The 16,371-nt window shown below is 34.8% G+C and overlaps 1 protein-coding gene across 1 annotated transcript in view; it reads right to left on the reverse strand.

Annotated features, from left to right (window-relative positions):
• Positions 1-847: 847 nt before the first annotated feature.
• Positions 848-16,371, reverse strand: part of MORC1 (MORC family CW-type zinc finger 1) — a 49,612-nt gene continuing 34,088 nt past the window's right edge. The window contains exons 20-27 of the mRNA XM_087966539.1: positions 16,266-16,352; positions 14,514-14,589; positions 13,580-13,679; positions 10,799-10,939; positions 8,658-8,748; positions 3,675-3,725; positions 2,698-2,880; positions 848-1,368 (exon numbers count right to left, since the gene is read on the reverse strand). Coding sequence (XP_087822665.1) covers positions 1,267-1,368; positions 2,698-2,880; positions 3,675-3,725; positions 8,658-8,748; positions 10,799-10,939; positions 13,580-13,679; positions 14,514-14,589; positions 16,266-16,352 — 831 coding nt within the window. The 3' untranslated portion in view covers positions 848-1,266. The remainder of the gene's footprint in view (positions 1,369-2,697; positions 2,881-3,674; positions 3,726-8,657; positions 8,749-10,798; positions 10,940-13,579; positions 13,680-14,513; positions 14,590-16,265; positions 16,353-16,371) is intronic.

Genomic DNA, 16,371 nt, shown 5'->3' on the forward strand with positions numbered 1-16,371 from the left:
GCTAAACCATTAATTCATAAGCTAATGATTCATTATCATTGGATTGTCTAATCTATGAGCCATAAATTTACAAAGAAATGTTTTCACTGCAGCTGACCAATAGTTAAGGCTCATAAACTAACCTAGATATTTGAGGTCTAAAAGCCACATAGAGAAAGTAATTGGTAATTTCAGAGAGTAGGATTATGGCAAAGAAAATGAAATAGAGAGAAAAATATGCCGTAATAGATGGAACAATTGAAACAGAATAAAACAGTCTGTTACAAGTGATTATTTCAGGCTCCTAGAAAGAAAGCAGGGGAAAAAAAACCCTATAGATGGATACTTGAAATGATTGGAAGGAAGAAGAGAAATATCCTGTAAGTTATACTTCAACTCTATTATCAACTCAAGGAAGAAACAGCAGGGATGAATAGAGCAACTGGAAATCTTTGTGCCATTAAAGCTCTGATTAGCTAATTCTCTTCTGGTAACCCTGAGCTCTTTGTCATCTTTGCCTCAGTATAATATATACGCTATAGCATTTTCTTCACCAAAAATATGATATATATACTTTGCAATTCCAAAACACCATTGTGGTAAAGCTAGTGTAAAAGTAGAGAGATTGGGTGAAGCATTCAATAGGTCTTATGCTAAAGATTTGTTTCCTTTAAGATAATTTTAAGATGTGGTCTTCATTACACCCTAAATATGCATTTATTATTGGGGAAAGCTTTTAAATAATTGTCATGGATTAAATGTTTCCCTTAATAAGTACATGTCAATTATTTCAGTCAACAACACTAGTCAATCAAGCTTTAAATTAGCTTTACTTATGAGATGTAGTAAATTTTAATAACGTGTCATAACAAACTTTAATTTTCATGCAAAACAGTTATATAATGTCCATGAAGTTATTTCAAAACAATAAAAGTACACAAAATTATTTTAATAATTTCTACAATAATTCCAACAGAATATTCAAAAGACTATAGACTACAGATTACAAATCATTTAATAAATATTTTCTTGCTAAACTACACCCATACACTTTAAAGTAAATGGTCTTCATAGATTGGTTCCAATAATTTCAAAATACAACAGGTAAATCATAAAACACAACTTAGAACTTTAATTAACACTATAACACGGAAGACTTCTGCAGAATAACAGTAGATTATTTTATTTACCACCTGTTACCTGCATCTATATCTGCATCTTATTATACACTATAAAGTGTTATGTACTCTCCCATTTTCTTTATCCAGCAATGTAGATTCACTTATGTCAGAAGTTAGTAGTTACAGGAACCAAAGGATGAGTGATTTCTTGGTTTAAACATTCTTCCAAGATGGTATCGACATGTTCCAGATTATTTATAACAAGATGCTGAAACAACAGACGGCAAACATGCATTGCTATTATAGTAACAGCTCCAGAGAGAATTATCCTAAATAGCCCCTTTGGCTAAAACTGTGTATCATAGGCAACTGTCATATGCAATGGTTTTCTTAGAATGGGAAATTTAAAAAGAAAAAGTCACTGGAAAAAATAACTTCTATTCAAACATTTGGTTATGCATAATGTATGCTTGCTCTATCCCCAACCTGTGATAACTTCTGGGTTCTATCCCAATCTTGTAATGCTAGATATGAACATTCATCTGGGTCTGAATTTTCATTAATAGGGGAAAGGGGATAGCTTCATCAGTTGTTCCAACTATGTAGACAGACCCAACAGAGCGGGACAGCACATTCATTGTTATAATTGATTGCATATTTTATTCACCCTTAAATAAGGCTAATCTCCATCAGAATAATAGCAGCCAGGGGGATTATTTTCATCTTCAACCGCCCTCCTGTTTTGCAAATCATTATTTTCTTTTCTGAATGGCTTTTTAGTCTATTTTAGTCTATATTTTTAGTCTATATTTGGAGACTTGTATATTAAGACCTGTATGTATAGATGTGTTGTATATTATTTATATTGGAAATTATATAATTTTATACCTTATTACTATTATTTTATTTTAAAAAATAATATATTAAAACAATAATTTATTGAACAATATCTGTTATTTCTGTGAAACAACGATGATGCTTTAAAGCAAACGTATCTAAGACTGAATCACCTGTATTAAAAATTCTAATAGAATCAATAGTAATATTCAAATTAAAAGAATTGAATAATCTAGGATTCCATTTTATTTTGTTACGTTGTTATATACAAATTATTTAAGTAAGAATTTTAAGGATCAGGTTGTCTAGTGTTTTAAAAATCACGCTATGTATCAACTAATGCATAAAGATAGACATTAGAAGTATCTGCCAATAATGTAATTTTGGTTAATCATTTAAGTTTTAATTTATATCTCATAAATTAAATTAACGTATCTGGCTGATCAGGGAAAAGACATTCCTTCTTACTTTAATATTTCAATGGAAACAGAATTTGCCAAATAAATGGCATCTTTAATATTTTCTTTTTCCATTGCTTATAATTCTAAAAACATAAATAGCCCATAAATCTTTTAAAAAAACATTTCCTTAGCTTCCTACAAACCTCATTTGGATTGCAGCTCTATTGGAAATATTGAAACAAACCATATTTTCTGTGATGTAGAATGATAATATAACTAACATATAAAGAAATATAACTTTTGCAGAAATAAATGTAGTTTAATTGCATATAATATTGCAATTGAATAATAGCACTTACGGGATTCATTCTTGATAGCAATAGGGCTATTTTTCTCCGAAGATGGTCAAGCTTTTTTTGCGTTGCTTTTATTTGCTCTTTGCGTAGATAAATTTGTCTTTCAATGGCATAGACTTTCTGAAAGCAATGTTCTTCTTGACGCTTGAGTTTTTGGGAAAGTTGTCTTTCATACTGTGAGAAATACTGAAATATATGCTTATATGTTTGCAATTTACTACAAATTTTAAGGAAAATTTTTCATTTTACTGTGCAATGTTCTGCCATCTATTAAGGAAACCATCCTCCTCCTTTTAAACAGTTGCTCAACTTGTCCATAGCATAATACCCAAGAAAGACATTGTAATCCCCCAAAAACAACCGTATACATATTTCAACTATGAAACTGGCCATTGGAAGGAACCACAGATTGCTCATACAGCTAAGAATTCTCAAATAGGAGGATTAGGAAATAAGCCTAAAACTTTGAATAGTGCAGTGAAAATGCTGATTGCAGTTCTACTTTTAAATGAGTATAGGTGTTCATAAACTCTAAGGCTAATGCCCTTACATCAAAAAATCCCCAAATGTCTTGTATGGTTCTTATTAAATTAGTTTTTCATAAAGTGAAGAGGAAAAATTATTAAACATTCTAATTTTCTGAGATTGTGGATTTGGGGTTTTCATGAGCTGTAAGCCATAACCATCACAATTATGACAAATCACGGCTTGAACTATCTTGCTTTACATGTAATGAGTCTATCTCATATATTAGTTTCACCTTTTAAGTTGCATTACTGAAATAAATGAACTTTTGCATGCTATTCTAATTTTTCAAGTTTCACCTGTATAATGAGGGCTATTCTTTTTGTATTAATTAAGCATACTATGAAGCAACGCAATCTCATGAATTGTATTTCACTGTTATTTTTTTCAAGAATATATCTATTACCAATGATGAAAATCAGTTCAGAAAATATTTGTCATATTTTATGTTTTACCTGATCAATGGATAAAATGACAGTCTTATTCTGATCCCAATGTCTTTTTAACTATTTTTATAAAAAACGAACAAAAAGAAAAATGTATATAAGAAATGTTATCACATAGCTTAATCAGACAAAAAAATCAAACTACAGTGACTTTAATCATATATTTTTGTCTTTCAAAAGTAGAAATATTTCAGAAAGAATCAAATTCATATTAGAACCTAATATAGAATGGTTGGTCTAGTGAGTAAGGTATAAGACTAGGAGCTGGGAGACCCAAGTTCTTATCTTGCAATATCCACAAAAGCCAGCTGATTGTTTGGCATACTTAGAGATAATGGTAAATCACTTCTAAAAATATTTTAATCACCAGGAATCAAAACTTACTCGAAGTCACCAAAACAAATACAAACAAAGGAAAGATCTAAAAATGCCTTAAAGGCTCCTTAAGCAAACACGGAATGGAAATAATAAAAATAATAAATGAAACAAAAGTGGGCTTCAAATACTAAAGTTATATACATCTTGGTCCCAATCTGAGATCATATCTCCAACCCTGCAATTTGCATTGTCAAGAAGATCCTAGGTATGGTGGGGTGCTTAAGATAAGCAGAAAGACAGCTGGAGAATGATATTGGATTGGCTATTAAAGTAATACAAAATAAAAGTTAGTATGATAATCTGAATTTAGTTAAGAAGCCTTGTCCATTTTTTTAAATATAAAATCAACATTTGCTTATTGTATCAAAAAGAGAAAGCAGTATTTCTGCAAAAAGCAAGCAACATGGATTTTCAATGGCCATGCAACTAAGATTTACATTTATTTACTGATTTAAATGTAATAAATTGTAATAAATACACAAGGAGACTTAGAAAAATTTGAAAATTTCAATAAAATCAATTATCTTGTTTTACTTACTTGTATTAGATCTTTATACTTTTTAATAGTTTTATATTGTAACCCATACTGAGTATAGTGAATTTGTGACATACACATTTTTACAAACAAAACAGTTTAGCATGGTTAATCGCTCAATTTGAAGAAACAAATACATTATGGAAAATAAATTCTGTATGCAACTATTTATGCTCACTAAGCTACCAGATGCCAATGGAAATTTTCAAGGCAGACTAAGGAAGAATCCATATTTCCCTTCTAAGGTAAGAGTCCATTTTGGAGGGCCTAAGAAGGGAAGAACTATAAGCCTTCCTTATGTTGGTGCCTTTAGAAACAAAAATGAAGACGAAGAAATCTGCAGTTGTGACATGCAATACCTGTAGCAGGTTTGTTTTTCTGCCTAAGAACCTGGCATACATTTGCAGAATCTACAAACTTTGTAGCAGTCCTTGAAGAATATGTGACAGGATGGAGTAGAGGGACTATGCTTTGAGTGTAACCAACCTAATGAGAGAATGATTAGTTCAAAGGAGATATTACAGCATAAACTCATAGTGAAAAAAAGCTGAATAAATAAGGAAGCCCAGAGGATAACAGTAACAATTGGAAGCAAGAGATACAGATGATATTCTGCAGTACTTAGTATTCAGAAACAATTTTCAGATTCTCTTAGGCTCTCAGAAGGAGAAATAGAAGCAAAACAGGACAGCGAATATCTCAGTAAAGGAATTGTGATAGTGAATTTGAAACTGAAACAAGCATGTCTGAAGTATAGTCAATTTGATTAGGGTTAGCAGGACTTTAAGTGAATGACTAGTTACAGAAATGGTAGGCCATAACAGACTTTGAGAGTCTGTTTCTGAGATAAATGTTTGAGTTTCCTGGTAACTTCATGGACTGGAGATGAAAACCCTGAAGTAAGAATTTTAGATAAAGGCTTAAGTGCTAGAGAAAAAAAGTGGAATTGGAAATAGTGACTATTTAAACATTCAATTAAAAATAAGAAAGAAAATTGCGTCATAATGATTAGGGCATTTGTTGGCTATGCATTAACTCTCAGAATACAGAACAAGATTAGTTTGAACTCTTAAGACAAGAAAGTGAATATGATTTTCTAGGTATAATAGAAACTTGGTGCCATATCAGTGAAATACAGCATCTGAAGGACATTTGCTTGAAAGAGGTAGAAGCAATAGGAGAGGAGGTTTTGAACTATATACCGTATTTGCCGGCGTATAAGACGACTTTTTTGCCCTGAAAAACATGCCTCAGAAGTGGGGGTCGTCTTATACGCCGGGAGGACTCCGACTCCACTTGAGCTTGAGTTGCAGCGCGGGAGGGGAGGCTGCTGGGGGAAGCGGTGTGTGTGTGTGTGTGTGTGTGTGTGTGTGTGTGTGTGGCGGGTGTCACTGCGCCACGCGCTGCGCAACCTTTCCCCCTCTTCCTTCCTTAGCGGTGTGGGGAGGGAGGATTGAAGATCTCCGTGCGGCGTACTTTTCTTTTTCTTTTTCTTTTTGCACGCAGGTTTTGCATGCGGGCGGCTGTAGGTTAAGGATGGGGAGCCCCGGGTGGGTTATCAGGTTTTACGGTGCTTCCAACATGTACGAACGGTGGGAGAGCGGAGAAGAGAGCGAGCAAGCGCCCGCTGTGTGAAATCCTGCCGTCAAAGCAACACTGGGGAGGCAGGGTATAAATTTACCAGGTTAATGTAGCAATGGTGATTAATGCCCAGAACATTGTTTGCGGGTATTGGGGTGTGTGTGTGTGTGTGGTGGTGGTGAGGAGAGGTTGTCCTTTAAATGCGGAAAAGTAGGTGTGACCTTGTGTAGGAAAATAAAGAGATCCTTTTTAGCGTGTTTGGCTTCTTTGCCTCCCCTCGTTCGTTTGACGTGGAATAATGGCACCGGGCGGGAGGGAAGAAAAGCATTGGCCCTGGATCATTTCAGAATTTCACTTACTCTCCTGCCTCACTTCAATATGTCTAAGCGCTCCAGATACTGGAAGACTTTTTAGATAAGTGTTACCTCCATTTTTTTTTTTTAAAAGGGCCACTTGGGGAAAAAAAAAGATTCTAAGGAAATTCCTTGTTTTCTTGATTAAGAGAGGCATTGAATATACTGTTCCTTGGCAGCCTTTTCAGTGTCCGGGTTTTGGTGTGTGTGTGTGTGTGTGTGTGTGTGAGAGAGAGAGAGAGAGAGAGAGATCAGCTGTTTGAGCTGGAGTAAGAGCGTTTCCTGTGCTTTATGTATTTTATTCTACCAACATATTTTACGCTTAATGGTAAGCAATGAAAAATATTTTTTAAAACTCATTCTAAACTCCATAGCTATTTGCATATTCTTGGTTCAAAAGTGGTTAGCTCATTTCAAAATTGTCCAAAGCAGAAAAGTGTCAAAAAAAAAAAAGGTGAAAAGAAGGAAGGTGTGTGGAAGAGGGGGAGTGATCTTATACGGCAGAAGTATATAACAAACTCTATATTCTGGTGGAAATGTTGGGGGTCGTCTTATACGCCCAGTCGTCTTATACGCCGGCAAATACGGTATGCTAAAAGTATTTATTGTTAATTCAGAATGAATGAATGAGGCAGTGCTGTAAACAACATTTGGATAAAAATGAGGACAAATAAAACTGTTGCTGATGTCTACTTTTAGCTGCCTAATGAAAGTAAAGGTACATATGATGTGTCTTCCAATAGCAAATTATAAATTTTCAAAGAAAAAAAAGGGAAGTTATAGCTACAATCCAGTCTGCATCAGGTCCCCGAACATTCAGTCTGCACTGTCCAAAACAGTCTTATCCATTACAGCACTGAACTATAACTAATTACATTCAAAACTGAAGTATACTGGTGTTTCCCTCACTGGTCTTGCTGACAAACTTTCTCTTTTGGAAGGTTGAGGAAGGCACAAAATATCAAGTATCTTTCACACGATGCTCATTAGAATGGAAGACTTAACTGAAGAAGTGGAGTAGCAGGAACACCAGTGGAAATGGCCATTTAATGCTAGCAAAAGCAAGTACGAAAATAAAGTCGATAGGTGGAAATGCTTAAAAAAGGAGAAATTAAAAGCATAATTCCAATGAGAAAAAATGAAGGCTAGAAAAAGTCTATATAAAAAGCTCATTGAATATATAAAAATTATGGGTCATGGCTAGAGTTCTTCACTGGCATCTCATCAAACTAGACAGAATATTAAATAGAGTCCAATACTTGGTGACATGTTCTTCAATATTTCTATTAAGGACTTGGATGAAAAGATAGCACATGCCTTACCCAATGAGTAATTGGTTCCAAACTTGTTGGGATATCTTAATACAGATTGTCCTTGCGTTACAATGGCAATTGGGACCAGCATTGTTATCAGTAAGCAATGTTGTTATAAAGCGTGGCATCATATGACCACATGACTTAGTGAAGACAATACTGGCAGTCCCAGTTTTCACTGCAACCCTATGATGTGTGGATCATTAAGCCAAAGTTCTGGGAATGTCAGTTGCTGCCATTGAGTGAATCCCATGTTGTCATCAGGTAAGAACAAACCCAGATCCAAACCATTCTTGTAAAAATGTAAGGGACTGTCTCTACTTCAACTATAACCATCTATTTCCACATCTCTGTCCTTTTGGCCTACTTTTGCATACTGACCAGGTCCTTCTGCTTTCATGCAATATGTGCTTCTAGATGGGGGTTTTCTTTTGTGCCAATAGTCAGGTCTTCTATTTTATATCAGCCAGGTCCTCCTTTCACACATGGAGGCCCTAGCCAACATATAGAGATCCTGGCCAGCTCATCACCGACTGTGCAACTGCAAAAGGCAGTGTGAATGAAGGCCCCGGTTGATACAGTAGTGGGAAGAGCAGCCAGTGGCAGCAAATAGGCGGATGGCAAAAATTGTTTATCAATGCCTGAATTTTGTTCATATGTCTACAGTGATGCTGCAATAGAACTTCAAGGTTGTAAGTCCCTTCATTCAGCACCATCATAACTTTGAATGGTTGCTGAATAAATGACATTGAGTGAGGCTGCCAGTAACTATATGATATTGGTACATATGTGTTGACACATTTATTTTAATGTAATTTAAATGTTCACTCACGTTGAACATAGATAAAACATCTTCCGGGCACATGGATGTAATATGGTCTCTTGATTTATCACATTCAGGTAAAAAATAGAGCAGTATTTCTCTGGAAAAAAAAATAAAGCATTGCAATAAAATAAACAGCCATACATACCAGTCAGTACATGGTTCTAGAAACTCCATGAAGGAGAAAACCTTTTCATGCACTTTTTTAAAGGGAAAATATATACCGTGTTTCTCACAAAATAAAACGGCTAGGCCATCTTTTCGGGGGTGACTTAATTCCCCCCCCCCCCGCATCCTCGGGCAGGCGGGCGGCAACGGCTTAGATGTTGACCTCAGCGTTGGTGGGGAACTTCGTATTGGGAAACCTTCCGCCCGAGGGCAGCCCAACCCCACATGGGGAGGCGAATCTCCCGGGGCCGCAGCACAGGATCAGCCCACCCCTGGAGAAGCGCCCAGCTGCCATCCCTGCCTGGCGCCGGGCAGAGCGTGAAGAGCCTCCCCATGTGGGGTTGGGCTGCCCTCTTGGGCAGGGGAGTCTTGTCTTACCGGTAGTAGGGCGTCGTTTTTAAAAGAATTGACTTTGCCTTCGAAGGCAAAGGGAAGGCAGCGACAGGAGCGCCTGAAGCCAAGTGTCTCCGCCGGGCTCCGGTTGCAGGGCAGAGCCCTGGCTGGCCGCGCATGGCTGCGCCAAATGCTGCGGCATTGCTTTAAACACCGCGGCAGCACGGGGAGAAGGGAAAGCAACAGCGGAAGGCCTCCCGATACGAAGTGCCCCACCAACGCCGAGGTCAATGCAGACAGCACCATATCCAGGTATGCAACAAAAGTACTTCCTAACGGCCAGGCCCCCCCACCATTCCCTCCCATTTCGCATGTTTAATATAAGCCTTAATTTGGGGGAGGGGCTTAATTTGATTTTATGCCTATAAAGCATGTTGGGACTTCCTATTGGGGAGGCCATATTGTTGGAGAAACACGGTAACTACATACTTTCTTCTTTCTAGTGGTAAGAATGGTATTTTGAGGAACTCAGAATCCAGAATTAATACCATTTATTCTAACTTACGAGAGTCTATTTTATGCAACTGATAAAATAAAAACATTCACAAATGATGATACTGTATGTATACTGTAAATGGGGACTGACAACCAATCAGAATACAAGCTCAAATTCAAATCTCAACAGAGGGTATAAAACCAGGCACTCTCAGCATCTCAGCCCTTCCTTCTTCTTGACCTTCTGTCTTTGGAGCTCCAAGTCATGTGGTCCTGTCCACCATTAAACCATCTTTCCAAACAGCCTCCATGTTTCCAGTGTCTTTTTCCCACTTGGAAGTGAACCCAGAGGGATAATTCTTCCAACAATACCATGCAAATCTGTTAGCCTTAAAGAGCCACGGGGTCCTTTATTGAAACCTGGATGATATACAGCCACTATATATTTTACCAGAGTTTAGACATTCCTGTATTTAACTGAAATTATTGCCATTTTTACAACATTCCAATCCTTAAAACTACACTTCCGTGAACTAACACATTAAAGCAACAATGAATTGCTTTTAAAAATCCATTTAACCAAATTGTATTCTTACTGAAAGAGTAAAAAGAAAAAAGGAATTTCTGAGTTTCGATTCCTATCCCAAAGGAGTTCTGTGTGGTAATTAGCACCTCTGGGAGCAATTAGAAGCTCAGGAGTATTTTTCTCCTAGGAGGAAAATGAATAAGCTCTTAATACTTCATTGTGACTGGCTGTATCATAACACAGTGATTCTCCATTTGTATGATAGGTCCAAAATAGAGTGGCTAATGCAACAGAGTTTAACAAAAAAGTACACTTGTAATTGTTTAAAAATGTGTTCAAATTATGTCTGTCTGAAAATGTAATTCTTTTGATTACTTACTCAGTAAAATATAAAGGTACAATACCTCCTCCCACTCCCATTTTAATTGTGGCTCTTACTGAAATAGTCCTTGGAGAATTTTATATAGGGTATTCTTCAATACTGATTCCACAGAATGCAACTATACTTTAAATGGCCATTTCAAGTGGTGTGAAATTCAGCCTGCACGATTTACAAGGACACACACTGAGTAAAGTAAATACACATAAAACATTCATTTTATAAACTTGCGTTTTTATGACCACTCACTTGATACGAGATGTTAATGTTTGAATCATTTTGGCTTTAGTGATGCTCTGGGAATTTTTAGTTAGATGTGAAACTTCAACTGACTTCTCTTCCACAATAAAGACTTGATCTTTGTCTTCTTTTATAGCTTCTGTGGATCTACTAAATAGAAACACCTTAGGCATTCATTACAAATATTACATTATTACATTACATCCAATGTAAGCAGATAACCAGCATATTGAAAACCCAATATTAAATTCTAATTAAAAGGATCAGATGTGCACTTTTAAACCATCTCGATTTAATATTCTAGACAGCTCTTCTTATTCAATGAACACTAAACCAAATTAACAAATAATCTGATTGGGCTTAAGTTGCTATATTTATCTCAGTAGGATACTAGGCCTTAGAACAAGCCCTGCAATATTATTTAAATTTCTGAGAACTCTGTGAAGATTGTTAGGTCACTTGGATTGGCATTGTGTCGCCTGTTCAAGATTTCTCAGTGAGCTTTACAACTGCAATTTACAAATCCAGATCATTTTCTCAATCTGTTTACATTTTAATGATCAATATTTCTTGTCTATTGGATGCCAGGTAAATCACAAAAAAAATTAGCTCTCTATAAAATCAAGTGGGCATAATAGAAGTTTTCAATCTTTTAGGTACTACTATTACTAAAAAAAACAAAGAAAAATCTATATTTTATTGGACCTCTTATATCCAGGATTGAATTTTTCATTACTTTCAGGCAAGCAATAATGAAGATCAGGGGGTCTCAACCTAAAACCTTCAGAGCTTTTCAAAACCGGCTGAAAAATTGTAAGGTAGTGGAAGATAATTTTAAAAATGCCTATATATTAACTATATCCAATAACATGCTATAATTAAAATTCAACTTAAAATAAAACGAAAAGTAGGTTTTTGTTCTGTTTCATCCACTCTTTCTTTTCTTGATCTGACCCATTTTGGGGGGAGTATGGCGTCCAAGCATATAAAAGCTATACTCTATGACTTTTTAAATAAAAAACCCCAAAAATATATCATAAGAGAGGCTAAATCAAATCAAATCAAAATTGGAATTAAAATTATTGGGAGAAAAAAATGACTTCATTTATGGTGATGAAATTACTTTTTTGGCTGGAAGTGAGGAAGACTTAAGGAATCTTTTATTGAAAATACAAGAACATATGCTCCCACATGCAAAACTGGTTCTCAATAATAATAGTAAAAAACAAACAAACCAAAATCCAAGATCACATTTAATGTCAGCCCAGAGCAAGTAAGTAGAGAAGTTTTTATTATTTTATTATATATTTTAATCGCACATTTATTCCTTTTATAAATAACTTGTGATGGCAAATATACCTAGTACCCTTTCTTCCTTCTACTTCCCCCCACATCTATAACCCTGTGATTTGGGCTGAGAAAGAGTGACTAGCCCAAAGTAACTAATTTTATCTTCCTAGACTCAAAAATTCATAGATATTTTGACTGTAGCCATGAAGAGAGATATTTACTGCTTGGGAGAAAGTAAAACTAGACTTCACCAGAAGTATTAATAATGAAGTATTAATAGTGAAGCATTAATTAATGAAGCATTAATTAATGAAGCATTAATTAATGAAGCATTAATATAGCTTAGATGTTTCTGATACATCTTCAGAAAAGATTCTCTCAATTCACATTTATCTTTTTGGAGTTATATATATCTTCTTAAGTTTTCTATAATAAGACTTACTGGAGAAGACAAAGATGCTTGGCCAAAACAAATGCAATAAAAAAAGAAGGTGGATAAATATACTAATGAGAGAACTCCTAAGAATTCAAAGAAATTATTACGATGAATCACTCTAGCAAAATGATATCCACTGGGTAACAAAGATTTGGAAATAATTGAATAACAATGAGTAACTTGTTGCCATAGGTCTCCTGGAAAAGTGGGAGTGCTTATCCTTTCTATTCTATTATCCCTTTTTGTTTTTTTAGGAGGAAGAGATGATCATATGTATATAGCAAATTTATTCTTAGGACGTGGGAGCAGCCATAACATTCATGCATGACTTCCAAAGAAATTGCTTATGAACACGCATGGTTAGTGATGCTTTCAACAAATAAAACTGAAATCTGGCTTTAACTGTACTGAGAATTAACATGCATCAAGACAAAACTTTAACAGTTTTTAAGATAATTTAATATGAATACTAGTTTATTATATGTTTATATCTAATTTTTAAAATTAATCACAATTCTAATTGATAATTATGACTTTTCTTTGCAATAGCATTTGCTTTGTACAAACAGAAATAACAATGGAAAAATCTGCTTGAATCCTTATATTTCAAAGTATGTTTACCTCTGTTCTAGCAGAATATTAATTTGATCGATGCTTTTCTAATATACATATATATGATACTGTATGTATTTACCAATGTTAAGCAAATTAATTATTTTAGCCATGCTTATTATATGCAACTAAAACAATACCTTCACTTTGTTGTCATTAAAAATATTGCAATGTTATATAAAGTATGTATTTCACTTATTCATTACTTTCATATCCTGCCTTTCCTCTAGCATTTTGAAATTACATACATTGCACTACATTCTCCCTTCCCCCCCAAAAAAAACCAATTCCCTCTATTCACTAGATTGGGCTGAGTAACCCAATCAAAGCCATGTAGCGCAGTTCTGTGGCCAAATTGGACTTGATTGATTCTCCTGAATCCTAGGCTAACATTAAACACTGCTAATAGCAGAAATCCAGAATTTGTCTACCAAATGTTCCAGTACACTTACCTTTTTGAGTTTGCTGATAGCTTAAACCTTTTTTTAGATTTTCCATGCTTGTTTAAACCAAGGAAACTGTCAGGTGTTTCTTCACACTGTTCCTGTTTTTCTTCATGTGGTTTAAACATTTAAGACAATAATAAACAAAAGTTATTAATCAATGGATTTAACCAGATGGGTAGGATAAGAAAACTGGAGAACTTCCTGGAAGCTGGGGGTTTGAAAAAAATGAGTGGAAAATATAGTTAATGTGTTAATTGGTTATATTAGCTGATAAATGGTCCAAGAATTTGAACTTGGTCATGGCTTGACTAATATGAGCTCATTATGATTTCCAATTATTTAGAACATGAAAAGACTCATGTGGAAGTTCACATTTTGAAAGAGGTTCCATAATACAATTACAGAATGTGCAAAAAAAAAATTCCATTAAATATTACACTATGAGAATAGTATCTAACTGCCCTTGTCTAACTGCTGCAGGGCAGAGATTAGAGATGTCTTTCATTCCTGATCACTCAGCATTATTGGATAGCAAGAAAAACTTTTCCTTCCTCCTTTAATACCATATAGCAGTACTATTTTAAACAAATGCACATCATATAAGAATATGCCTATAATATCATATATATTATAACTGTGGTTGCCACCCACAATACAGGCATAAAGAGTTCTTTGCAGTTCATTTAGTAAACACATTCTAATGGCCATTTTGATGATTTGATTATACAGTATCCTAGTACATCAATTCTTTTTACCTTTTACTCAGAGAGGATATATTAGCAATTGAACAAAAAAGTGAAAATTCCCAAGTTATGCAATGTTTCATCCAATAATCTCTCTCCCCCCTTTAGTGTATTTGAAATGTAAAACAACATCTGGAGGTAAAGATTGTTAGCTTTAATCCACATGCAAGAAATTCAGAATTCAACATCAACATTACCTTTTTTCATTAAAACACACCCTGCAAACAATTCATCCTTTGGCAGATCTTCAGTTTCACTATCAGATGATGTAATCTGCAGTAAAACACTTTGCTTGAAAGAAAGAAGTAGCATGCAACTCCTAAATAATTAACTTTAACTTAAAATGTATTATTCACACACCTTGATTTTTCTTTTTATTATTTACACACTTTAATTTTTGCATTGGAGGAATAACTATATATTTCCTTATTTATTCTCTTGGAAACTATAGGTTAGAAATAACCATTTGCTCCATTTATAAAAGCAAGTAAGAGGTGAGATATTTGCTATCCTATGTGCTCCCCCTTCCCCCACACAAGGAACTTTTTTGCTTGTAGGCCATCAGTTATTAAGAAGTATTTTAAAAAAATGAATTTTCCTCCTAATTTGATACTAGGCAATAAAGAATTGTAACTCTTTCTTCAAGGTTCCCTGGGTGTACTATATGTAGTACACCCAGGAAAACAACAAAGATTTACTATCACATTTACATTTCAAATGGACTCTGAGAATGCAAACAACATTTATTTTAATCTCTGGCTATTATGCATTTTATGATGCAAATGATTCTTAAGTTATTCTAAAATGTTTGTTTTGCATTATTTTCTGGAAGCCATTAGTTTTCTTTTCCATAATGCTACTTAACATCAGTCTCCAAAGTGACTGTAAAATTGTAGCTTCAAATGCTAATATTCTTTTCCCCCCCAGTTAGACTAGTTAGCGTAAGTGCAGTAATATAATTAACTGACAATGGTTAATTCTTTTAAGCATGTGCTAATTACACCAGTGTAATTGTTTAGGGACTGTCTTTTTCTTCATTAGAGACAGAATATACAGTATTTCTGATAAACATTCAAGATGAGTCATAAGTAATAAAAATAAAGATTTCAAAACAGAATTTTAGTAAGTTGGATGTACCCAACTGAGTAACATTATGCTATATTATCTGTAATGAAAACTTCTTTTGTTGCAAGGATATAATAAAGAAAGACTAGTGAATGAGATGTTTACTTCCCAGTATGTTAAATAAATATTTTAGTAGTAACAATCACAAGAAGAATGTTATAACAATTGGAAGTATCTAGCCAGTTACGGATGATCTCTTGTCTCCTTCCCTAGAAGTGGGGTGGGACCTTGTTGGACCTTGTCAGTTCTCTAGTGAGGAAAGAGGAAATTCAAGGGTTCACTCTCTCAAAACTATATGGGTGAGTCCATAGTTACCAAAATCAGGCTTAATTTGAGTCTTCATTTATTTGTCAGTGTGTCAAAGTTTAATGTGGCTAAATACCAGTATAGAATAAGGTAATCAACAACTATTTAAAAACAAAAGAGGAGGACAAAATATAGAACACAGGCTAAAGGAAAAATACACAATAATATAACACCTGATTAATCATCTCAAATCCAAAAAATGACCTTTTAACTGCTCAAATTATTCACAACAACACAAAGTGGTATATTCCAGTCTTAGCTTTTCTGTTCTCTTTGCTATTTAGTTTTTTGCAACTATTCCACTGCATTCTGGTCTCATGTTATTCAAGCCAGTGGTCTGTCAGAACACTTCTGTTTTTTTTCCAGCACAGCTAGCACACAGACATATATCCCAGTGCTACTTTATATGGATGATAGTCATTCTGTCTGAGACTGGTCTAGGCAAAATTACTCACCACCCAGTGTAATTGTATGGGGTCAGACTGAGGAAAAGCAAAGCAAAACAAACAGGCTCTTACATAAATGATTTCTGGCTTGTTCTCTGTTTCAATTTTCAATTCAGGCTCTTCATAACACCAACTTTCAAAACGTACTGAAGGTAGTATCTGTACGAGAATTATTTAA

This window comes from Notechis scutatus, chromosome 5, assembly GCF_049901735.1.
Source record: "Notechis scutatus isolate UNSWTSFEM ecotype Mainland chromosome 5, rNotScu1.2, whole genome shotgun sequence".
Classification (NCBI taxonomy): domain Eukaryota; kingdom Metazoa; phylum Chordata; class Lepidosauria; order Squamata; family Elapidae; genus Notechis; species Notechis scutatus.